Source organism: Syngnathus acus, chromosome 9, assembly GCF_901709675.1.
Source record: "Syngnathus acus chromosome 9, fSynAcu1.2, whole genome shotgun sequence".
Taxonomy (NCBI): domain Eukaryota; kingdom Metazoa; phylum Chordata; class Actinopteri; order Syngnathiformes; family Syngnathidae; genus Syngnathus; species Syngnathus acus.
The window spans coordinates 1,861,525-1,885,531 of record NC_051094.1 but is presented as its reverse complement, the minus strand read 5'-3'; the positions used below and the strand labels follow the sequence as shown (position 1 = coordinate 1,885,531).

The 24,007-nt window shown below is 43.1% G+C and overlaps 1 protein-coding gene and 2 long non-coding RNA genes across 5 annotated transcripts; 1 reads left to right on the top strand and 2 right to left on the bottom strand.

The window, feature by feature from the left end:
- Nucleotides 1–958: 958 nt before the first annotated feature.
- LOC119126811 lies at nucleotides 959–6,799 on the bottom strand. Of its 2 annotated transcripts, XR_005098709.1 has the most exons (5): nucleotides 6,583–6,799; nucleotides 6,321–6,437; nucleotides 2,969–3,004; nucleotides 2,742–2,865; nucleotides 959–2,008 (listed from the first exon to the last, which is right to left on the bottom strand). It is a non-coding gene; the product is annotated as an uncharacterized LOC119126811 (long non-coding RNA). The 2 variants fall into 2 exon arrangements; XR_005098708.1 differs by having other exon boundaries at nucleotides 6,321–6,799.
- A 7-nt stretch (nucleotides 6,800–6,806) lies between these two features.
- LOC119126812 lies at nucleotides 6,807–8,705 on the bottom strand. Its single transcript, XR_005098710.1, has 2 exons — nucleotides 7,101–8,705; nucleotides 6,807–6,981 (listed from the first exon to the last, which is right to left on the bottom strand). It is a non-coding gene; the product is annotated as an uncharacterized LOC119126812 (long non-coding RNA).
- A 167-nt stretch (nucleotides 8,706–8,872) lies between these two features.
- On the top strand, nucleotides 8,873–16,172 carry nr2f1a (nuclear receptor subfamily 2, group F, member 1a). Of its 2 annotated transcripts, none has more exons than XM_037258235.1 (3): nucleotides 8,873–10,255; nucleotides 11,240–11,764; nucleotides 14,854–16,172. In XM_037258235.1, exons 1-3 carry the CDS (start codon nucleotides 9,823–9,825, stop codon nucleotides 15,126–15,128), a joined length of 1,233 nt encoding a protein of 410 aa, XP_037114130.1. In that variant the 5' UTR covers nucleotides 8,873–9,822; the 3' UTR covers nucleotides 15,129–16,172. The 2 variants fall into 2 exon arrangements, with proteins under 2 accessions (XP_037114130.1, XP_037114129.1); XM_037258234.1 differs by having other exon boundaries at nucleotides 8,875–10,255; nucleotides 11,237–11,764.
- Nucleotides 16,173–24,007: the final 7,835 nt, after the last annotated feature.

The following is a 24,007-nucleotide window of genomic DNA, read 5'->3' as shown; positions in this document are numbered from 1 at the left end:
TAAACCTTGATCTGGTTTGTGTTCCCACAACTTTGTCCCAGTAGCTGCATCAGCTATGTAAATAGTATGACATCATACCAGGAGGAATGTTTAATAAGAGGAACAAGTAAATGGAGGATGACAATGGAGTACTAATATTTTGGTTCCGAGCTGCATTTTTCTTTCAACTGTAAATTCATCTTAATTTGAGTAAAGTTCTAGTCACACAGTTAAGATGACTGTATTTTTGAACGATAAGTCATATCAGATTAAAAGAGGCAGGTGGAATTAGCAAGTCTATTTTTTGAATTTTCCATGTACTATAGGGCACGACGGGTTTTCTAAGACGCACCAGTTTGTAAAGTGCAATTTTGTCCATTAAGAGAAACAAACTCGTTCAGCATATGAGTCAGACTTTCAACTTTAATTCATACGTAACCATTTTGGAGGAAATTAAAAAAACTTTAAATGCACTTTATAGTCCGAAAAATACGATATAGTTTTTATACCAGAAAATACGGTATCTACATTGTGTAAATCAGATCAGTGAAAACCTTATCTGTTATTTTGTTTCCCTTCACAGATTTTGGGATCTGAGGAACTCAACAAAAAATCACTCCGCGTTGGGGAAACCTGCGCTTAAGATGGACCGCTGAAAAAAATTCACAAGCCCCTGTGCGCGACATCTACTACTAAGTGAAAGTCATTTCAAATATGGAGTCTTTTGCATTCCTGATTTACAGCAATATCCAGATGTTACAAGGATCTCACAACAGAGACGGCCAAAAAATTCTTCAGACATCTATCATTTTAATAGAGAGTCGACTACCCATACCCTGCACCGTTGCTCGCCACATTAGATCTCGCATCCATCAGGAAGCCTTTGAAGAAACATTCCCGACCAGGCCGAGAACCTCGGAGCAGCAGATAGAAAACCGTCGCACAATTCAGGCAGTGGAAAAAGAACAAACTCACATGATGAGATTGATATTTTTATTTGGCTTGTGGTGCAACCACTGTATATTATTACAGAAGCTTCTTTTACTGACTCGCATCCACAATGACTTTTTTTTGTTTTTATAGCTGTGCGCTGAGCTCGGAGGGGAAGACGGTTGACATTTAGGAAGCCGGGGTCATACTATAAGGAACGTTCATAAACAAACACAATCATTATTTGCCCCATCATTAGGACGTGCCACTTACCTTAACTAGCTTCCTCGTGCAGAACGACATTCCTTATACCCTTTTAAACAGTTGCAGGTGTTTGCACGCTTTGCGATGTTAGAAAATCCGAGAATATAACGAGGAGGAAGATGACCAGAGGGAGAGAGGAGAAGTGACTGAATGAGATGTGGAATAAAAGAGAGGTTGACATTGGGTGAGGACGGGGCAGCAGACATGAGTAGTAAAAGGAGACAGAATGGCCAGAAGAAAGAAAGAGAGGGGGGAGGGAAGTGGAGGGGGGTGGAGAGGAAGGGGGGGTGATGTGAAAGGATAGAAAAATGTGGGGATATTGCAGCAGAGTGAATGGTGTGAGGGAAGCAGAGTGAGAAATGTTGCCGGAAATGCTAGAGCCAGCAGTGTGTGTAAAAAGCACACTGCAACATTTCTCATCCTTGACATCACTGACAAGCTTTTTTCTCTCTCTCTCACACACACACACGAGGTCGTAATATTCGCTAGATGGTTTTTGTTCCCTTCCCTTGTCTAAACAAGCGAGATGTTTATGGGAAATTAAATTTTAGCTCATGTTGTAATTCTTAATTCCAAATGTATGTGTTTAAAGATTCCCACAGCACACTCAATCAACTATGTTTGTCTAATGAGAACTTTACCCAAGTCATGGCAGACGTTGAGTCTAAAAGGGCGGGGGGTGCCCGGTGACACATCACGGATATGAGGCGAGTGGAGGAGGACGCGAGATTGTTGTGGAATGTTGGCAGTTCTGGTCAGAACTCGGCCATCCCATTTGTCAGGGCTTGACCCCCCGACGCTGAGGTCGAAGGTCGCGGGGAACATCTGAGAAAAGCTGACGACATAGAGAAATAGAGCAAGAGAGACAGAGAGATAAAGTAAACATACATGTATTGCTGTGAGAATGTTTCACCTTCATCAATCTCACAAGATTCTGTCTCAAGTGCACATCCCATTAGTTTAGCAAGATAATATATTCTGGTATTTTTGCTCAAACTAGTGCAATGTGTTGTCTAATCCCGACTATGCCCACCATTATTACCAGCAATTGTGTGAGTATCACTACAGATACCAGTTTATTTGAACATATCAGTATTCGTGACATTGGCCAATATGCTTGTGGCCATTTTTACAAAAAGGAACAAGAAATTAGAAGAATAGAAAATTACTATTTGGGGATATATAATTTCCTTGAACATTATCGGCCCTTGTTTTTACTAGTACTTGTAGTATCAGTACTTATTGTGGGTATCGGCGGCTATTCAAGACTTGAGCACTCATAATGGAATCAACCTGGAAAAAATAAGTTGTATTTTTTCATTATTGTATTAATAACGCTCAATTATGACTGACATTGTCGGAGGAGTGTTCATTTGATGTTTTTATTGTGCTTGTATTTTGCATTGTTGTAAACTAACAAAAAACATATTATAAACAGCTATGTCAAAACAAGCACAATGAGAAACATTTTAATAAATGACAACATCTTTGACTGTCAATCAAAGATGAGCTTTATCATCTTAATGCAATGCCAAAATGTGATATGTGGCTGCTGTGTAAATACAGACCCACTTTGCCACTAGCGCTTAACTTCGTAGCCATAAAGTGCATCTCGCCCCCGTGTCAGTCCTTGCACCACACTGACACATCCCGCCGTGCTTCAGAACACCGGGCAGCCATGTTGCTCACCGCCTGCGAGCAGACACAACACACAGTCACAACTAAAGGGCGAGCTGAGCAGGTCGATGGAGCGTGGCTAGCCGAAAATGGTCACACACAAAGTAGCTCAACTTACTGTGAAACACTGGCGCGTCGTTTCCATACATGTAGCCTGTAAAATAGACACGTTTTTAATTAAACGTTTGTTCTGACAGCAGCTTCCCACCTGGTTGGCTCCGCAAAAAATATAAAGCAGCCCCTTGTGTTGAGTTGCATTTGAAATTGTCATTCTTTGGCCAGACACATCAAACAGGTGCTATGAATAATTTATCTTAAGAGTTTCACATTGATAAGGTCACAATCTGCCAGCTTTGGACACTAAACACAGGCAGACCACCTTCACGTCACTGTCTTTTACACACGTGCCTCTGCACACCTTTCCGAGGCTACACACAAAATCACCCGGGACACCTTTGTCATCTTGTATGACACAAGATGGAGGACAGTCATCTCTTTGTTCAAATGCTAATCTCGTCAATTTTGAACTGCTTATGAAAACTTTACACACTGGTTGCCTCAAATGTCAAAGTAATACTGAAGCATAGGACCATCTAATGCAGTCCAAAATTCATCCTTGACAATAATAATAACGCTGTACACTGACATAATAAAATAATTGTAATAAATGTATTGCTTAGAGTAAAACTGCTTAGAGCTGTTTCTAATATTTTGGTGACTTTTTGAGGAGGTCTGGATATAATAAATAAATAAGTAAATAAATAAATAAATATGGGGCCAGATCATCATTGTCAGTATATTATTATTTATAATATTAATATTGACAGTTCATTAGTGTTTAACTGTAAGCTAATACATGTATTGATATCATGTATGTATATGCGCACATATTCTGCAATTGCTTTGTTAGTAATCGCCTACTGTGGTTTAAAAAACAAAATCAATTTCTCTGGGCCGTGAACAAGACTTGTCATCAGTCTGAGCTCCATCACACTCATGGTTGAGCTACACTACATTTCTAATTAAGCTCCTGCTGTGTGTTGGTTTTGGTGGGTAAATGAGAGGGGGGAGCTTGATGTCGTTAGTAAGCAGAATTTTCAACAGCAATGCAAAAACTAGGATTGTTGATGAAGTCTCATCCCCATTGTTAAACTCAATCACCAATTCAAATGGATCTTTTAGGTTGTCATGCATTTATTTGCCATGTTCTCCGGACAATCCCCCCACCCTACTTCCCAAATAACCTAATGTTCCATTTTCTCCTTCAAATTATCACGCTCTTCCTCAGTGTGCACGCATGGGACTAATCTGGACATTTTTTGTGGAGCTATATTTCTACTGTGTGTTGTCGGCTAATGTGTGGATGAGATGAAAGGTAATCTGCGTGCAGAATTCCTAAAGCTCCCTTATCCTTGTTGAATTTCTTAAGAATTCCACCTTTGCCCTCCCGCTTCCCTTAAAATAAATTACTTGAAGGGCGAGATGCCTTCACGGCACGCACCCCCGCATTTGCCTTTTTTTTTTTTTTTAGGTGTCTGCGAGAATGATCAGGATAAACGGAGTCAAATTAATTACGACTACGTTTTCCCTTCTAGGTTCTTTTGCACGTTAGACTTGTTTTCCCACCTTGACGTGTCAATTTATGTGTCAGTGGGACAAAGTTTGTGTTTTTCTTTTGCGGTGTTTGCACTAACCGCTGTGACGTGCATGCGCACAAGCGGACATGGCCAGTCTGGGAAGTAATTAGCACGCATGGCTGTAAAGATATGAGGGTTAGTGCACAATCAAGCGATTGGCCTCAGCGTAAACGGACTGTCCCACTAACTTACAGCCAACCTCAAACCTAATTGATAGAAGCGTTGTTATAATTGTCCTCAATTACATTCCCCTACCCCCATCCCCCGCTTCAGTTAGGGATGCTATATAGAGAATTAAAAAAACGTCATGCCTCGAGACAAACTCGTTTTATATGAGATTAAAAAGGATATGACATGCACTGATCGGGTCGTGAGTCTTGCATAATTTATTTGTATTTGGGCTTATTACAGATAGTTGCACTCCTAATAGGCAGTCCCCGGTGTTGGCGACGCCTATTAAATGCTGCATGTGGTGTTAAATGTCCGTGCTGCACTATTTCTGACCAGTGGTCAGTTTCCACTCAGTCGATTGGATGATGCCTTTTGAAACTTGCTGATCCTTACAGGAAGAAACAGAGAAGGGGAAAAGGTAGCGGATAAAAGGCGATTTGAAGTCACCCCCCCCCCCCCCCCCTTTCACACCATAATGAGCAAGCAGTTGGAGGATGAGATTTAAGTGAAAAGAAGCGTACATTGATACACAAACTTTCTCTTTTCTGCAAACCACCTCTTAAATTACATATGTAATTACTCCATTTAAAATGTGTAATATTAATTTATATTTTATACACATTGCATCTAATTGAACTTGGGGTTAGGAACGTTATTTAAACACCGTCGTTAGTTATAATCCATCAGTATGAAATAAAAATTAGCCCCACTGCAAGTTGAAAATAATAATAAATTATATTTAAGCAACAAACAACATTTCTAAACTCTGACATTAATTGTAGCCTATATCCACCATTTTAATCATTAAAAATTAATTTAACATTTACAAATTCAGGTCAGGGTAGATATTTTTAAAAATTCAAATGTAGCCTATATGACATAAATTAGTTCCAAAACGTGGATTCAGTTGCCAAAAGTTGAAACATGGGAAAAAGTGACGTAACATAATAATGCACAGCAACAAGTGTGCGTTATGGGACTCTTTAAACTACTCGATGCTCTTCATGAGTTCACTTATTTGATACGCTGGCAGCTGGTATAGTAACGGGGGTCAAATGTGGCCCTAACGAAGCATCGTGTACACACACACACACACACACACACACACGCACGCACGCACGCACGCACTTTTGTGCGCGTATATATATAGTGCAAATTATTGACTCCTTACAACACTAACACGTGACCAATAGAAAATAATACAGTAAATGTGATCTCGAAGAAGATTTGTGTATGTTCAAAAGTCCAAAATATATGCTCTTTATGATGGAGTGTGAATGGGGGCTGGGGTGCACTCGATCGTGACCTTAACGTAACGTAACGTAACGTTGTTGTCTTTTAGCCATATTAAACGCAGTACTGAATCTGAGCATCAATACGTCATCGTAGATGTGACCATAACACACTCTTATCCGCACACACAAAACCTTTACTTTTTACTAACATCCAAAACAAGAAAACGTCACAAATCAAAACATTATATTTAATCATATAGATCCGCATCTTAGTGATATTAAAATGCTCGGCTGTGTTTTTTTGTCTGGTTGCGAAAGGTAATTAAATTGCTTTAATTGTTTACAATAGATGTATAGTAAATATGTCGCTTTGTTGTCCATTTTCTCAAATTAAATAAATTATAGTCTATCTAAAGTGCAAGCTTACCTGACCATAATTGAAAGAGTTTCCTTATCCTTTCTTGATTAATAATGCATCGCTGATGAATTACCAAAAGCCGGTGCTGAAGTGGAATTTCGCCATCGTCCGTGGTTGTGGTACAAACTTGAAAAATGGGCAATTGAAGCGACACTTTGTTAAAATAGCGCATGCTTGTCCTTCTTGATCAGCCTTTTAATGCTTTGACGCTATCTCGGCGTGCTATCGATCTCGTAAATAACAAATAACTTCGCGTGCAGGTGAGGCGCACCACGTTCCGCAGGAGTTCCACGGTGTCTAATAAGCCTCCGATTCGGGTGGACGACCGACAACGGAGCTCCGGTCCCGGTTGACGCGCTTGCATGTCCACCGTGTACAAAGTTATGGAAGGAGTCGGAGTGCGTGCAAGATTGACGCTCCTGACGCCTATTGAATTAACTTGACATTGAAATTCGACATTCAGTGGAAATAAGAAAACTGGAGGGATGACTTGCCTTTTTTTTTTTGCTTGTGCCGGGAAGCCGGTGCTCCACGCAAACCGCCATCGACGGTGCTTCTCCCCCTAATACCCCACTGTGGTCCACTTTCTCCCTTTTTTCTTTCCCCCAGCTCTGCTCCCCATTCGCTGCCCCTCCGTGTGTGCTCGCCTCCCGTCCTGCGCGCGGTACCCCTTTTTTCAAAACAAAAAAAAAGAACACCCCGATTTGTGGAGTAAAATCTGAGTGATACACTCGCATGGAGTAAAAAAAAAAAAAAAAACATCGGCCGATTTAATCGTATTGGTTTCACCTTTTGAAAGAGCTGCAGACATGGCCGGGGAGTTTTCATTGGAGTTGTCCGAGAAGGAGACAAGGAGAGGGAGCTCTCTTGTTGAATACTTTAAAGAAAGGGGAAAAAACACGCCATCCCTCCTGTGAGCTTCCAAAGAGGGTCACTTGCATATTTAAGCTCCATTTATACACAAATATGCCCGCGTGCTAAAGAATTCTGTGCAAGGACTTCCATTTAAGAGTTCATTTATTTATTTCCAATGAAAACTGATTATAATAACTGATAGGATTCTGCCGCGCTGTGCAGTTGTATTAAATATGATTTTCTCTTTCCATGTCAAAGACACAAATATTAGTATTCATATATTCTTGCGTGTTCTTTTGACTCATCTTTACTACAATTTCGCAATTCTATCATTCATACTATTAATGTTACAGACATGACCAGTTAGATGTTTATTATTCGTGAGAGCTTTGAAAAGCACCAAGTTAAAATCTGCTCTTAAAAATCAATCTTTCATACTCGTGCATTGGCTCCTATGGAGGTTGTAATTGTACAATGTACGCTAGATGGCAGCGCGATCCATTTTTTTTCCGACTCACAGGGGGAGAAAGCCTGCAGAAATCCTCACACAAAAAGCCGGAATCCCCATGCAAATTCCCCAAATAAGTTCACATGATTGTCAATGAGCGTCATTATGAAGACATTATGTGACACCGGCTATGTCATTAGTCACAAGAAGGGACCCGGCTAATTGCTGTATTCCCCCCCCCCCCTTTTTTTCCTCTCTTTATGATGACATCTTTGCATGCCATTTTTGTTAACACGCGTTGTTTGAATGCAGAATTCTTCTAATTGCATCCTCACGTGTTTCTTTCACGGCACAATGTAAGTTTCAATCAGCTACACCGGAGCGTTTCTCCAGCGCGTGTACCGCAATGCGCATGCATGCCGAAGCTCCCACACATGCACGAGCTTCCATCCTAAGCATGACACATTTTGGAATAAAGACACCAGTCCAAGACCACCACTTCCGTCCCGCAATTTGAGTGGATTATTTGGCGTGCGTAAAAGCTTTGTCACCCCCCAGCCTTTTTTTTTTTTTTTTCCTGCACGTTTTCTATCCGGGGGTTCTTCCTACGTCTGTCTCCCTTTTGGCCACAATGGACGAGCCATACTAATCAGGTTTCAAAGTAAATAGCGGCGAAGGAGTGAGCGAGGTCCATGTAAATTGTGGCTGTCAAAAATACAGAAAATAAAAAAGAAGAAAAAGAGAGCCCCCAGTGGTGAGATGGCAACGCTGCAAAAAATGTCCACAATCACGGAAGATTGAGACGCTTCGGTGGAAGTGATGAATTTGTCCAATAGATGAGTAAAAAATAATACTAATAAATACATAAATAAATAAAATGAGACGTCCTTTAGAAGGAACATTTGTGTTGATAAAATAAAATAAACAAATGAATGGTGTCATCTAAGCGTATTGAAAATAAACATCCTTATATTAGAAATAACTGGACCCCCCCGCCCCCCCAGAAAGAAAACGTGATTTAAGCAAGCCCATCTATAAAGATAGACACTTTTTGCAGCGCACAGAGCAAGAGGGAGACTCCAACCAATGGAGAGCGAGAGAGGGCTTGGCTATAACCTCAGCCTCCCATTCCTCTCTCTCTCTCCCTCTCGCTCTCTCACCTCTCCCCCTCCTCTTCCTCCTCCTCCTCCTCCTCCTCCTCTATGCGGGGCTCTGGCCAGTCAGTCGCCTTTGATTATCAGTCTCCAGCAGCCCCTCTCTTGGCTCCTTGACATGAGCACCATATAAGGCGCAGCGATCTCCATAGAAACGTGTCAGTTTCAATAGTAGTGTCAAAGTTCACTATATACAGACATTCGCGCAGATCCCCCCGTTTCGGAAACATTGCTCTGCAGCTCCTCTTCCTTTAAAGCATTTTTGGAGGCTCTCTTCTTTTTCTTCTTGCATATTCTACTAGTTGTGTTGGTTTTTTTTTTTCCTCCTTCTGCTGCTGCTGCTGCTGCTGCTGCTGCTGCTGCTGCCTTTTCCCCTTCTGTGATATCTTTTCTCCGTGGCTCCAGCTGGACGAGAGGTGAAAGTCTTACACGGCGTGGACTCTATTCGGCGGCTGGAGAAGATGATGAAGATGATGAGCTTTATTTAAGAATATAGACGCGGCAAATCTGCAGTTTTGTGTGTGTGCGTGCGTTCGCTGCGCTGCGCACACGGCGAAGACAGACTGGTGGAAAAGGAGAAAGGAATTTATTCACCGCAGCACTTTGGATCGAGCGTCTTTCTACCACAAGAAGGTTTTTTTTTTTTATTATTTATTGAAACACTCGCTCATGTGAATTGCTTACCCTTTGTGGCTGTTTTCTATCAAACTGTTTTTTGGAACCCCCAACACGTCTGGACTCGCCTTTTCCTACAAAATTGGGGATTGCTGAATGGCTCAGTGCAATTTACCTTGGAACTGGCCTCCCGATACTTGCATATCGTGATCGGGTCGTCCCCTCCAGCCGTCCGCCGCTATTTTGAATGTATTGATCCCCTCCACCACCACCACCACCGCCTCCTCCTCCTCCTCCTCCTCCTCCTCTATGAGATTCCGTGCACCGATTTGACTTTGCAGCCGTCTCGCAGAAAAGCTCCAGATTTTTCTTTTCTCCTTTCCACGCTCCAGAACAAGCAGCGACCATTTCGCTCTATAGCGCTTTCCGGGGCCGAGATATGGCAATGGTAGTTAGCGTGTGGCGAGATCCGCAGGAAGAAGTGGCCGGAGGACCTCCGAGCGGCCCCAACCCAGCAGCGCAGCCGTCGAGGGAGCAGCAGCAGGCGGCGTCGGCGGCGCCGCACACTCCGCAGACCCCGAGCCAGCCGGGACCCCCCTCCACGCCGGGCACGGCCGCGGACAAGGGCAGCCAGAACTCGGGGCAAAGCCAGCAGCACATCGAATGCGTGGTGTGCGGGGACAAATCGAGCGGCAAGCACTATGGCCAGTTCACCTGCGAGGGCTGCAAAAGTTTCTTCAAGCGGAGTGTACGCAGGAACTTAACGTACTCGTGTCGCGCCAATAGGAACTGTCCCATCGACCAGCACCACCGGAACCAATGCCAGTACTGCCGCCTCAAGAAGTGCTTAAAAGTGGGCATGCGGCGGGAAGGTGAATATTTATTTTGAAACCTTTACCACACTTGCTGCAGCCGGGCTCCGGTGTGCGCTCTCCATCCGCGGTGCATGCTTCTCAGCGGACGGAACCGCTCGGGGGTTCGAACAAAGCACTCCGTCTGTATAGTCCAACCGCGTTAGAGCCAGCAGGCTTATAGTTTGTCCACCTAAATTGCATGTGCACGATTGACCCCACTCTTATGTTTGTTTCCAAACGCACAAAGCTGCCATCAATCCTAGTGCGGCTTTTAAATTGCGTGTAGATGGAACGTACACACAGCCGGCACGTCTCAGCTACCAGACGGCTCACACACGCTCAATCGTCGCGCTCAACTTGACCCCTCGGATCGTTGTTTGCCTCCACCGCACAACTTGAACACGTCAAATCTTTTTTGCTTTAATTCACAATAAGCTTCGTCGTTCGTGTGAAATGTTGTAATCTCGGTTTACACCAAATGAGCTCTATCTCATGTTATGGCACAGGCGTGTTATTAATATTCAAAAGCGATGGTAGGAATCCTTTTATTTCAAAGTGATGCTTTGATGTGCATAAAATTCAAAAACTGCATAATTTAGAGCGAGAATTATCAGTCTCGGGTAAAATTTGTTTGACTGCTATAATCATTGTTGCTACGCAGAAAAAGCCCACGTCAATATAATTGTGATAAACGGCGTAACTTCGCATTGTGCATTGTGCAGTTAAGGTTAAAAAAATGCCAATAAATGCAGTAAATGTAGAATAGGGTGCCTGGAAGCGTGTGTGTAACATGGTAAACATGAAAGCATTTTTTTTTAATAATGATGTTACAAATGGGCACCGTTGTGCTTTAGTTTGAAGTTTAAAGCAGAGCTTTCGTCAAAAACACGCTCACTCACACACGCACGCAGACAGAAGAGAAGCTTGTCCACGTTGCCGGTGAACAATGTTTGTCAGTCCTGGATGCACATTTCCTCTTCTTCTCTTTCTTTTTGTCAGCGGTTCAGCGAGGACGAATGCCTCCAACACAGCCCAACCCAGGCCAGTACGCGCTGACCAACGGGGATCCCCTCAACGGCCATTGCTATCTGTCCGGATACATCTCGTTATTGCTGCGGGCTGAGCCTTACCCCACGTCCCGGTACGGGAGCCAGTGCATGCAGCCCAACAATATCATGGGCATCGAGAACATCTGCGAGCTGGCGGCTCGATTGCTCTTCAGCGCCGTGGAGTGGGCCAGAAACATCCCTTTCTTTCCCGACCTGCAGATCACCGACCAGGTGTCCCTTCTCAGGCTGACGTGGAGCGAGTTGTTTGTGCTTAATGCCGCCCAGTGCTCCATGCCCCTTCACGTGGCCCCTTTACTGGCCGCAGCGGGCCTGCACGCCTCGCCCATGTCCGCGGACCGTGTCGTGGCTTTCATGGACCACATCCGGATTTTCCAGGAGCAAGTGGAGAAGCTCAAGACTCTGCACGTAGACTCGGCAGAGTATAGCTGCCTCAAGGCCATCGTGCTTTTCACGTCAGGTGGGTATTGCGTCCGCGCACGCACGCGCAAGGCCCGTGGTGGCCGCTTGTCAACTTGTAAACAAAAAACAAAATGGGAGCCACAAATGAAACTTGACAAGAGCTTTGGCTTGTACATGGGATAAATATGTCATGTCAACAGTGGCCACTTGCGTGCGTTCTCCCGTCAGACCAGGTCGTAGTGCAGAAAAAAAAGAAGCGCAAAAAAAACCCTAATAACGAGTTGGGAAGCGATTCCACGCTCGTGCGCGTATGTAAAATTTCATAGCCCGCACTTTAAGCATTTTTTTTTGGTTTGTTTTTGAAGATGATAGATGAGCGGCCGTAAATGTTCAGTACACATGTCAAACAAATGTGCCTAAAAGGTGAAAGAGTCCATCAGTGCGTGACAGCTGGCACGTTTGTAACCACAAACACGACACAAAAACAATCCATTAGAGGGGAAAAGATGGAGTAACATTTCACCAGGCTAATATTTCAGGATGCCATTGAACCCATCACACCGTGCAGTCAGCGATAGCTATGTATTTTATTTTTTTTATTTTTTTTAAATAGCACTCTTTTTGTAATTGCTGTCCTAAAATATTTGTATTTTTTAGTAGAATTGAAGGCTGACTCTTGCAAAATGTCCTTAAAAAGGGAAAGCAAAAAGTTGAAGCCAACAAATAGGCCGCAAACTTCTTCAAGTCAGCCACAAGTTTACACTTCGGTGCCACACTTTTATAAGGACTATTGAACGTGTATACAGTTTTCACAATTCGCCTTTTAGTGTGCATTATTTCTTTTGTACGTTTTCTATGAGACAGAGATTTGTAAATCACTTATTGAATAATTAATTCCATATTCACTTTTTTTGTTGTATATACAATAAGAAAGCACTCGAGAGTGAATTAACTGGCCATGGTTGTGGTTTCAGCACAAAATATTATATTATACTAATATTTTATTATATTATATTATGTTAAATTATATTATATTATATCATATTATATTTATGAACTCCCAGAGCTGTGTATAGAAAGTTATACACTGTATTTAAAGCAACTAAATCACCACAAACATGTATTTTTCCCATTCATGCAGAAACTAGCATGTCCACACATCAGTCCTGTTAAATAGAATAAATATAGTAGACAGTTACCACAGGCATAACGTATCATTCATGCATATTTGCCATACTTATCTTGTTTACGGTTTACAATTTTCAACTTAAATTAACCCCACATGAAGGGTCGTAACGTCGTCATGTTTTCTGGCAGCTCTCTACGTTTGCTTGATGGACTTCTACGTGAATGTGTGTTGGGGGGGGTCACCGAAAGCAGGTTGCTCCTGCGTGGCGCTTTGCCAGGAGCGCCGTGGATTATTTGCCTTAAATAAATAACCTCGGTGCTGTCACTATTTGATGCATAAATAATGGTGGTCGTGTTTCAACACAGTTGACTGACATCAGCCTCTTATTGACATGTACGCCGGGTCTTCGCTAAGCTGCATAAATGGTGCTTTGCAAGTGTGTGTTGGTGTATGTGCTCCCATGTCAGGGTGTATTGTTGGGCTAAGGGGTGCACACCACACACACATAGGCCTGATCGAGATTTTACTTGCGTGTGCAGCTTTCCATGCAGACACATTCAGCTGTATCCATTATTGTCCCTTTCTTTCTTTCTTTCTTTTTTTTTTATCTCACCTGCATTTTATTGTAAAGGGCGAAAATCTCGATTGGATGGAGTTAAAGCATATTGGCTGCTTTGGCTTTAAAGGGACACTCAGCCTTAATCCAAAGGGATTTGCATACATGCTTCTTTGAGCGGCCTCTCTGAGGTCACACTAAATCACCCCGAGATCTCAGGGTTGCCCTCGGGTTCACAAGGTTATTGTGTCTGGGCCACACTGAGTTATAGCTCGCAACTCACCAATAGGCTCAAAAGCACACCCCCAGCATCCTTGCCCTAAATGACGTGGAGTGCACAAAACAGGTTCATGCAAACTGCTGCTTCCAGCTCCAATTGGAGCTTGCTTGCTTAAACATGAAACACAACACAGACATTTCAGCAGCTCATTCTTGCACATTTTATGTTCTCTCTAAGTGACTATTGACTTTACCCTCCCCTCTTTCTCTTATAATAAATGTGATTGCTTCTAGCGGCCATGCAATGCTATAGGCTCCCGAGAGGGGGGGGGGGGGGAGGAGGGAGAAAAAAACAGGCCTTAGTGGTCTATGGAGAGAAGAGGCGGAATGACTTAACAGCTTACTGCGGAGTAATTAGGTCACATTACAAGCAGAGTAATTTCACATTCATCAGGGCCGTTTGGGTTTCCTTAAAACTTGAATCTCCAGAGTGTAGACATCAAGAGCACGCCGGCTATTGGGCCCTCACATGCTCACCTTACTATAAAATTTACCCCCCGAAAAATATCAAATGCTACTGCACACTTGACTTTTACACTATTGTTATTTATTACTGTGCCTGTGTTACATTCTTGTTTATTCCGCATGAATGATACTGGCTCGGTGTGATGCAGCATATTTGTGCATTGCACTCCTTCAAGTCAAGATGGAGTCATGCTGAATGAGTTTTTCTTTTTTTAAGGACGTATGCCAAGGCTTTTTATGCAACTTGAGACAAAAAAAATACCAAAGGTCCTTTGTTGTTGTTTAAAAAAAATACAATTGTTGTCTATATAAATATGACAACGAATTGTCAAATAAAATATATTTACAGTTCACAGCGGGAATACATTTTTAGTCATTTAGAATTCACAATTTAGGCGAAGACTCCACGTAATGACTAAAAAAATAAAAGGAAGGAGTATTTGTATTTAGTTACACGTCATCTTTAAACGCTTTTCTAAAATAAGGCTTTCTTTTTATTGGGTCGCAGAGTGAAAATGCGTTAAGCAGGCACACAACGTAATGCCAAGTGTTTTTTTTTTTTTTTTTCACCAGCTTGCTATTAGCTTTAGCCTAAATGTGCGTTTATCCTATCAAGCGGTGCACCGGACTTCAATTCGACTCGGTAGTTGCTGCAAAGTAACGCGATCGTTATTAAAAATGAATATTTGGCGCTGACCATGCACTGTCCCTCCCGCAGACGCCTGCGGCTTGTCGGACGCCGCACACATCGAGAGCCTGCAGGAGAAATCCCAGTGCGCCCTGGAGGAGTACGTGCGGAGCCAGTACCCCAACCAGCCCAGCCGCTTCGGCAAGCTCCTTCTGCGGCTGCCCTCCCTCCGCACCGTGTCCTCTTCTGTAATCGAGCAGCTCTTCTTCGTCCGCTTGGTAGGTAAAACTCCTATTGAAACGCTCATCAGGGATATGCTATTATCCGGGAGCAGCTTCAACTGGCCTTACATGTCCATCCAATGATCCTTGTGACACATACAAAAAAAAAAAAAAAAAAAGAGAGAGGACACGGACCAAAATTCAGCAGCCATCCTCTAAGAAGACTATATATGAGACTTTTTTTTCTGACAACTTTGGAAGACTTTTGCCCTCCCCTGCTCCCCTCCCCCCATGTCTTCTGGGACTGAGATGGAATATGTACAGAAAAATATTGGAACTGGACTGTGTAAACCCGCTCGCATCTTCAAGAACAATACTCGTCATTTTGTAAAATACTAGTCTTTATTTTCTTTTTTTGTAAGAAAAAGTACAAACAAAAGGAAAAACATCATATGCGCAGTAAGAAAAAAAAAAGGAATCAAGACTTAGCGGGAAAATAATGTTTCCAAGCAATTATAAGAATTTGTCCTGTGTCTATGTACCTCTCTCTGTTTTGTATTTTTTTCTGGTTCTAAACCAGGCTTTCTGTGATTCTATACTAATAATTTTTGATATAACCTTTTGCTTCTTATAATGAGTGCGGTAAATGTTGTCAAGGCTATGTTCTCCAAGAATTAAAATTGAAGTGAGAATTTAAAAAAAAAAAAAAAAGCAGGAAAAAATAAAGAAATTTAGACAATAAGAAACAAGTCTAATCGCTATGACAATATCACCAATGATGGTTGAACTTTTTTTTCAACACGATGGACCTGCAACAACAACCCCCCCCCCCCCCCCCCCCGTTCCCCGCCCCCAGGACATTTTTATTGATAAGACAAATGGGGGACCCCCCCCCCCTCATCCTCGCCCCCACACCCACCTTGCACCCCCCACCTTCCCCTCCCCCGGCGGCCATGAGTGCGATCATCAGTCAGAGGAGAGACATGAAAAATCAAAAAGCACTTTTAATATATCAGTTCAAATACATTTTTGTTTCTTTCGTCTTTGGGGAAAAAAAATCATTGTTTCTTGAATTTTATTGGTTGTTGCCTTCAATTTGCTTACTCCATGATGCAGCTTTTTTGCAGAAAGGCTCGGTTGATGAAGTTGTGATGGTGACTGTATTATTAAAAGACAAATAGGCAACGATGTCTGTCCCCAAGCATTTTCCTCCATTGCATTCACTTTTCTTTCAAACATTTTCACTCTTGAATGCAGCCTGAAAGTAAAATTCGCTATTTGCACCTGTGAAAACAGTACGAGTTTACCACATTAGGCAAGAACAATTCTTTAAAAATCACAGTAGAGACACCCCAATCTTGAAACTCCGTTGCCCCCTCTCCCAAATTCCCCTTGAATAAAACTTTATCGCGCATAACGTGGGCGTCACTTGACAAAATAACAAATAATACAAAATGTAGAAATAAAAAAAATCATTAACTCCCCCCTGCAAAGCGGTTGTACTGTAATAGACGTGATCAAAATGGAAGATAAATTTTACAGCAACCGTGTGTGTGCGCGCGCGCGCGTGTGTGTGACGCACAGGAGTCAAAGTTAGTTCGCATTCTCTTGGTGGGGCAAAAATGAAACATTTTGATTTTCACGCAACATATACAAAAGTCACACAAAGAGCGACGTTTGGGTGTGACATTTAATACATTCGACTGTTAGCAGCAGCATCAGCAGCAGCTCATTCTTAATCATCAGATGTGTTGCTTGCGGTCTGCCTCGTGGCCCATAATTTGGCACTGTGATGACAGAAAGACAAGTAAACGCATCACGTCGTCATGTGCGCTTGTCGCCGTACAGAATGTGTCGAGGAGGAGAAAGGGGGGGGGGGCTCCCTTTCTCTGCCCCTCCCTTTCTCTGCCTGCATTGCTATAATGTATATATTGCTTGTTCTTAGAAGGCTTGTCCTCGCGTGCTCCCTCGCGTAATGACAAATGTGTGAAGCTATTCTTCCAATCGACTCAGATCAAGCTTTTTTGGGGGCACTTCCACAATCTGGATGCTTATTGTTTAATGGCTTGTGCGTGGGATTCTGCTTTTGAGCGTATACGAGTAGAAATGATCATGATATAGAGGAAATACTATGCCCCCCCCCCCCCCCTACTGTTTCCTCTGCTTGATTGCATGCGGGACTGCGATGTTTGTTTGTCTTCAAAAGGAGCATGACAAAAAGCCCATGCAGGCAGGCAGGTCGTTGTCGTTTTATGTTGCTGTGGACTAAATGGTTTGCTGGGTTATTAAACGCAGCGTACAGCTGCTTGTCTCCAACATAATGTATTCTAAATCCCTCCAGAGTATAACCATCTTTTATCCTCTGGCTGAGAGCATTTTGTTGTACAATTGTTACACTACGGGCTATATAAAGAGAGCGGCAGATGAAATAGTGGCATGTGTTCCTAATTAACATTTGTGTACGGCCAAATACGAGAACACACACGACCCAGGACTCGATGAAAAGCATCTTTGACGTCATCCATATCAACCCGTTATATTCCAAATATTTCCGATCTTCAAATTAATAAAATATTATAATTAATAATTATTATATTATATTATAATTAATAAAATAGACACAGTGACATAAAAACAAGTTAAATGAGAACTGCACTTTTGCTCCTGCAACATTTAGGAAAGCTCCGGTTAGGATAGGCTGAAACGAGAGTTAAACAAGCCCTTAGCTTTGTCTGCTTTCATTCATCAAAGCTCATACAAGTGGAGGACTCCCAACACGAGCCACTATTAGTTTGCCTTTTACGCAAGCAGCTGGGTGCGATTTCACGTTTGAGGTGTCTGTCTGAAAGAGGAACATTTATTATCCCAACATGTCAGCGGGCCCAGGTCGTCTTCTGCTTCTCAGTGTGTGCAGGACGGCCGCTTTGTTCAGTCGGGGCGCAATTTGTGTTCATGGGCCTCAATTTGTAGTTCACTTTTAGTACGTTTCTGTGCTGTTTGTGTATTTTTCGTGGAGGCTATTCTTCAAATATACGCATAAAAAATGTCATTTAGCCTGTTTGCACCTTTTGGTTGAAACAAAAAAACCTAGACGACTTTAAAATTGTTTATTTACGCGCGTATTGACGTTGCCCGCCGTCGATGAGGACAAACGTGTCTTCTAATATCAAACAACCTCCAGCCAATTTGGAGCCCCTGCTGCTTTTTTAGAATGTCCCTGAACGCAACACAAAGGGCCACCTCCTCGTGCCCGCGTGCGCGTGCGTGTGTTAATGTTTGTGCAGGTTGTCATAGCAATGTGTCAGCTCTAGTCATGTTTCATTTCCAAAGGATTTCTCGACGCTTGTGCGTAAAAGCGCACAAGCGCACATCCACCAGGGCGGGCGCGCGCATGTGTGGATGTGCGCGCGCGCACAAGAGAGCAGATTGCTGCGTAAGCGGATCCTTTTGTGTTGATTTAGGAAGACGTTTGCTGTATATAACGTTCAAGGCTGATAATATCATTGCCTGGCCAGATAAATAAAGCATTGGCCAAAACCATCGGGTCAGTTATCGATCCGCTTTCTCTCCCCGAGACAGGGAAGGAGGAGGAGGAGGGAGGAGGGTGGGGGAGAAAGGAAGAGAGAGAGAGCGAGAGGGGGGAGCCCACTCATTAGCATTCCACAGCCATGGACTAAACGCTGACAACTAACAGAGATATCCAGCTCCACACCGCTGCATGCACTCGCCTTTGTCCTCTCCCCTCCTGGCCCTTCATTTCGTTCTCTCATCGCAGCCAACACTCCTTCTTTTCTTCCTCCCTTCTCCCCTGTCCGCTCTCTCTCTCTCTCTTCTCTTCTCCCCTCTCTTTTGCACAAGAGCCAGAAACCTCCCGGGAAAAAAATGAGGAGGAAGAGGAACGAGAAGGAGGGGTGATGTTGTAAAAGCTGTGCAGAAGTGACAGCGCTAAGCGCAGCGGATTTAGCCAGGACAGATACAATTGTGTGTGACTTGACAAAATAGAAGGCGGGAGACGTTTTGAATTGAAACTGCCATTGTGGGTTATTTTAAACTACCCCCCCCCCCCCTAAAAAAAAGAAGGACATTTGAACCGCTCTGTTTACTTCAGGGTCGTCTGTCTTTTTCCGTATTTTCCCCGCGGTGGAGAATCGGATTGCTTTAATAATACCTGAATGCATGGGGAATATTGCATAATGTTGCAGAACAAGAAAGTAGGAAAACTTTGTGTTAGAGAAATTAATATTCAATGTGCGAAGAAATAGCTGCATGAAGTAGATGTCACTCCATAAAAATAATGTTATACATAGCGACGCATGTCATTATTGACCTGCCCAGTCAATTAAGCATATATATATATATATATAAATTTAAAATTTGATCCACAGTGACAGTTTTTCCAGTGATGATGCTAACTTCTTCTGTCCAAAGTTTCAGCCCTCCCACCTTTGCCCCCCCCCCCCTTTTTTTTCCTCCTCCTGCAGTGTGTGCACTGCATTGTTGTTTTAAAATATGCATGTCTCTCCGGAATGCCAGTCACGGGTCCAAACTTTGTGTCCCAACCTCCCACATGATGAAATGACCTCCCCCACTCTACACCCAGCACACTCCTGCGCTTTTTCGCCCCATGCGAGCTCAAACAAAATGTCTCAATCTGCACTTTTCTTCTTGTTTGAGAACTAACACTTGTGGATGTGGGACCCTCCCCAAAATATATATATTTCAAAAAATGGATTAAAAGAAAAAATACAATGAAGGAACATTCATGGAACATTCATTAAGTAAGACTTGTTTTTTACTTTCTTCTCTTTTCCCGTGTGCGTGCGTGCGCGTGACTGCTCAGTGTACTTTCGTGCGTGACGTGGAGAGAAAGGTGAAAACCAAATAATTGCTGTGCAGCTTGGATAGAAAATAATGACAAATGCGTATTGGTGATAGTTATTTGAAAGTTTGAAACGAGAGAAAACGTCACGGGTTAAAAATGTGACGTAATATTGTTTGCAGCGGCAGTAGAACCCTTTCCACCTCACGCGTTGACGTCATCGCAAAAGACGCACGTGGCTCAAAGTAAATTTGAAGCTGTTAAAAGTGAAAGTAAAAATTTGAGTATAATTCTGTGACGCTCTTTAACCCGTTGATATATGACGACGTCACACAAGACATTAAAACATTACCGTTCTACATCGGTTGAAAATGATTACGTCAAAATATAGACTTATTTTAAATTTTTTATTTTGAAACATTGTAGGAACAAAAACGATATAGTGAAAATTCTTGTAAAAGAGATTCGAAGTACAGTTCCTAATTGACGGTCAAAAAAAAAAAAACACGCACATTCACACACCACACACACATAGGATTCATTCAACCCTGTGGAGCTTGTTTCAGTCATTCAGTCAGGCAGAAGAATGCATGTAAAGATATAATCCTGCACTCAGCCTTATTTCCTCTTTGTACGCTGCTTATCCTCTGCTCAAAACGGCCCGGCCTCCTTCTTGTGCTCTTCAACCTTGAAGAGAACACACGCAGAATTGCGTCATGGTTAATGCGTTGTTTGTTGACGTGTAGTGACACTGAATGGACGAATGTTTTGGGACACCTGTTTGGAAAAAGAAGGAACATGCGCAGCTGGAACAGTTCATCTGGTTAGACTTTTTACGAGATTTTACAGTTGGAATAGTTGCACCCATTCACCCAGAGGAACATTTGTGGTCTTGGAGATTTCACAATGTTTCTTATAGTCCCCCCCAGAGCTGTTTTGTGGACTTGAGGTCAAATTCTTCAATGCCAAATGCACCTGAGCATGTCTTCATGGGCTGAGCTGTAATTGTGCGCTGGCAGGAGCGAAATCATGATGGAAACCATCCGTCCATCCATCCGTCCATCTATCCATCCATCTGTGCTGTCAGCGTAAAATATTCCCTTTGTGTCCACCATCTCATTAATAAATTCTTGTTATTTCCCATCTTCTAGTCAGAGTCGTCGGTACCATCTACTCAAATTGGTTAATGTGTCAGTTAACTATGGGTGAAGTGTTCTTTTGTTTATATTTTACATCCCTTTTCCACGCACTTTGCTGCATGGAACGCTCCACAGTGGACCTGTCTGCACACACACACACTCGCTGACCCCCCCGCCCCCCCACTCCTCATTTCCCTTAAAGCAGTGTTTCCCAACCAGTGTGCCGTGAGAGATGTTCAGCTGTGCCGTGGGAAATTGTCCAACATTAAATACCGAGCGCAATGTAAACAGGATCGCCAAACCACAGGTCAGTTAGCGCAAGGCCTTGTCAGCCACTTGCTAATCGTGCATGCGTGGAGAATCTTGAGATTTCATGTTGTGGCATCGGCACATACTCAGTTTATGTGTGGGTTGCTGTTAGTGTTGGCTCGTGAGTGAACGATTCGTTGAAAAGAACGGTTTTGTGTTCAGTGAACGAGAGTGAACGAATCACTTCCTAAAGTGATTCGTTGTTTTTTCAGTTCATATGACTTCAACCAGTAGGTGCCAGTAATGCGCATTGAAGCTGATGCCACCTCGCCGTAAAACAAAACGAAGAAGAAAATGACATAACTTCCCGTTCACGAACGAGTCGTGAATTGCATTTCCCGTTCACAACGAACGAATCTGTGAGAGAACGAATCTGTGAGTGAATGAGTTGCATTTCCAGTTCATCGCGAGAACAGATCAGTGAGGGAACGAATCCTGACTTTCCCGTTCGCGAACGAGTCAATGGGTCAACTGCCTTCCTTCCCGTGCATCAACGGATCAGTCAGTGAACGTGTTGCGTCTCCCTCCTGGCGTGAACTATCGAAGGCAGAATGTCGATTTACGATTTGCCAAGGAAAGAAAAAAACACTCACTGAAACACCACTTCTTTTATGCACGTTTTCTCCAAGCTAACTTTATTGCATGAAGGGATGCGCCGTTATGCAACAACGGGGAGATTATGCTTCTCTTTGGGTAATCTTGATTTTATAACACTTGTAGTTGTTTTTAAATAACGTGTATGCATATATACGCCTAAATATTGTTATCCAATATATCTACTGCAATTTTACATTGGATTGCTGGTTTGAAATTTACTTTTATTATTATTATTTTAATAAACATTTATGTTAAAACTTGTCTGGTGTTTTATTCCTTGTTTTTATATTCGCCAATTAAAACATAAAAATCTGACATTTGGTTAACTGCTTTATATGACAACATGTGTAGGTCCACATCATGGACACTTCAATAGGTACACTACACGAGGTAAAAAAAAAAAAAAAAAAAGGATAACTAAATAAAGGGTTAATTGCACAATAAAAGCACGTGGAAGCATTTTCTCACACCTGGGATCGAACCAAGATCTTACTGAGCAAGATACCATGTCACTAACCAGTCGGCTGTTTCGACATGACAGGCTACAGTCGAATGCACTGTTTTGTACTAGTGATGTGCATCACAGGCCAATAGGGAAAAAGCTTGGGTGAAAGTGAAGTGCCACACCCGCCCTCACCCCCACCTCCTGATTGGCTGTTTGAGCTGGGACGTCACTTGGACACTCCATTAGGTACACCGCCATTTTCAAGTGTACCTAATAACAGGCCACTTTATTAGGGAAATATCATGGTCAAAGGTCACAGGTGTCGAGCTCTAGTCCTCGGGGCCGCATTCCAACATGTTTTCCAAGTTACCCTCGTTAAGCGCACCTGCGTGAAAAGTTTTTGGTCACTTTCACGTTCCGCAGGAGCTAAAACTTTTCACGCAGGTGCACTTAACGAGGGAATCACACGGACACTCCATTAGGTACACCGCCATTTTCAAGTGTACCTAATAACAGGCCACTTTATTAGGGAAATATCATGGTCAAAGGTCACAGGTGTCAAGCTCTTGTCCTCGGGGCCGCGTTCCAACATGTTTTCCAAGATTCACCTCGTGTATTTCCCTAATAAAGTGGCCTGTTATTAGGTACACTTGAAAATGGCGATGTACCTAATGGAGTGTCCGTGTGATTCCCTCGTTAAGTGCACCTGCGTGAAAAGTTTTAGCTCCTGCGGAACGTGAAAGTGGCCAAAACTTTTCACGCAGGTGCGCTTAACGAGGGAATCACACGGACACTCCATTAGGTACACCGTCATTTTCAAGTGTACCAAATAACAGGCCACTTTATTAGGGAAATATCATGGTCAAAGGTCACAGGTGTCGAGCTCTAGTCCTCGGGGCCGCATTCCAACATGTTTTCCAAGTTACCCTCGTTAAGCGCACCTGCGTGAAAAGTTTTTGGTCACTTTCACGTTCCGCAGGAGCTAAAACTTTTCACGCAGGTGCACTTAACGAGGGAATCACACGGACACTCCATTAGGTACACCGCCATTTTCAAGTGTACCTAATAACAGGCCACTTTATTAGGGAAATATCATGGTCAAAGGTCACAGGTGTCAAGCTCTTGTCCTCGGGGCCGCGTTCCAACATGTTTTCCAAGATTCACCTCGTGTATTTCCCTAATAAAGTGGCCTGTTATTAGGTACACTTGAAAATGGCGATGTACCTAATGGAGTGTCCGTGTGATTCCCTCGTTAAGTGCACCTGCGTGAAAAGTTTTAGCTCCTGCGGAACGTGAAAGTGGCCAAAACTTTTCACGCAGGTGCGCTTAACGAGGGAATCACACGGACACTCCATTAGGTACACCGTCATTTTCAAGTGTACCAAATAACAGGCCACTTTATTAGGGAAATATCATGGTCAAAGGTCACAGGTGTCAAGCTCTCGTCCTCGGGGCCGCGTTCCAACATGTTTTCCAAGATTCACCTCGTATATTTCCCTAATAAAGTGGCCTGTTATTAGGTACACTTGAAAATGGCGATGTACCTAATGGAGTGTCCGTGTGATTCCCTCGTTAAGTGCACCTGCGTGAAAAGTTTTAGCTCCTGCGGAACGTGAAAGTGACCAAAACTTTTCACGCAGGTGCGCTTAACGAGGGAATCACACGGACACTCCATTAGGTACACCGTCATTTTCAAGTGTACCAAATAACAGGC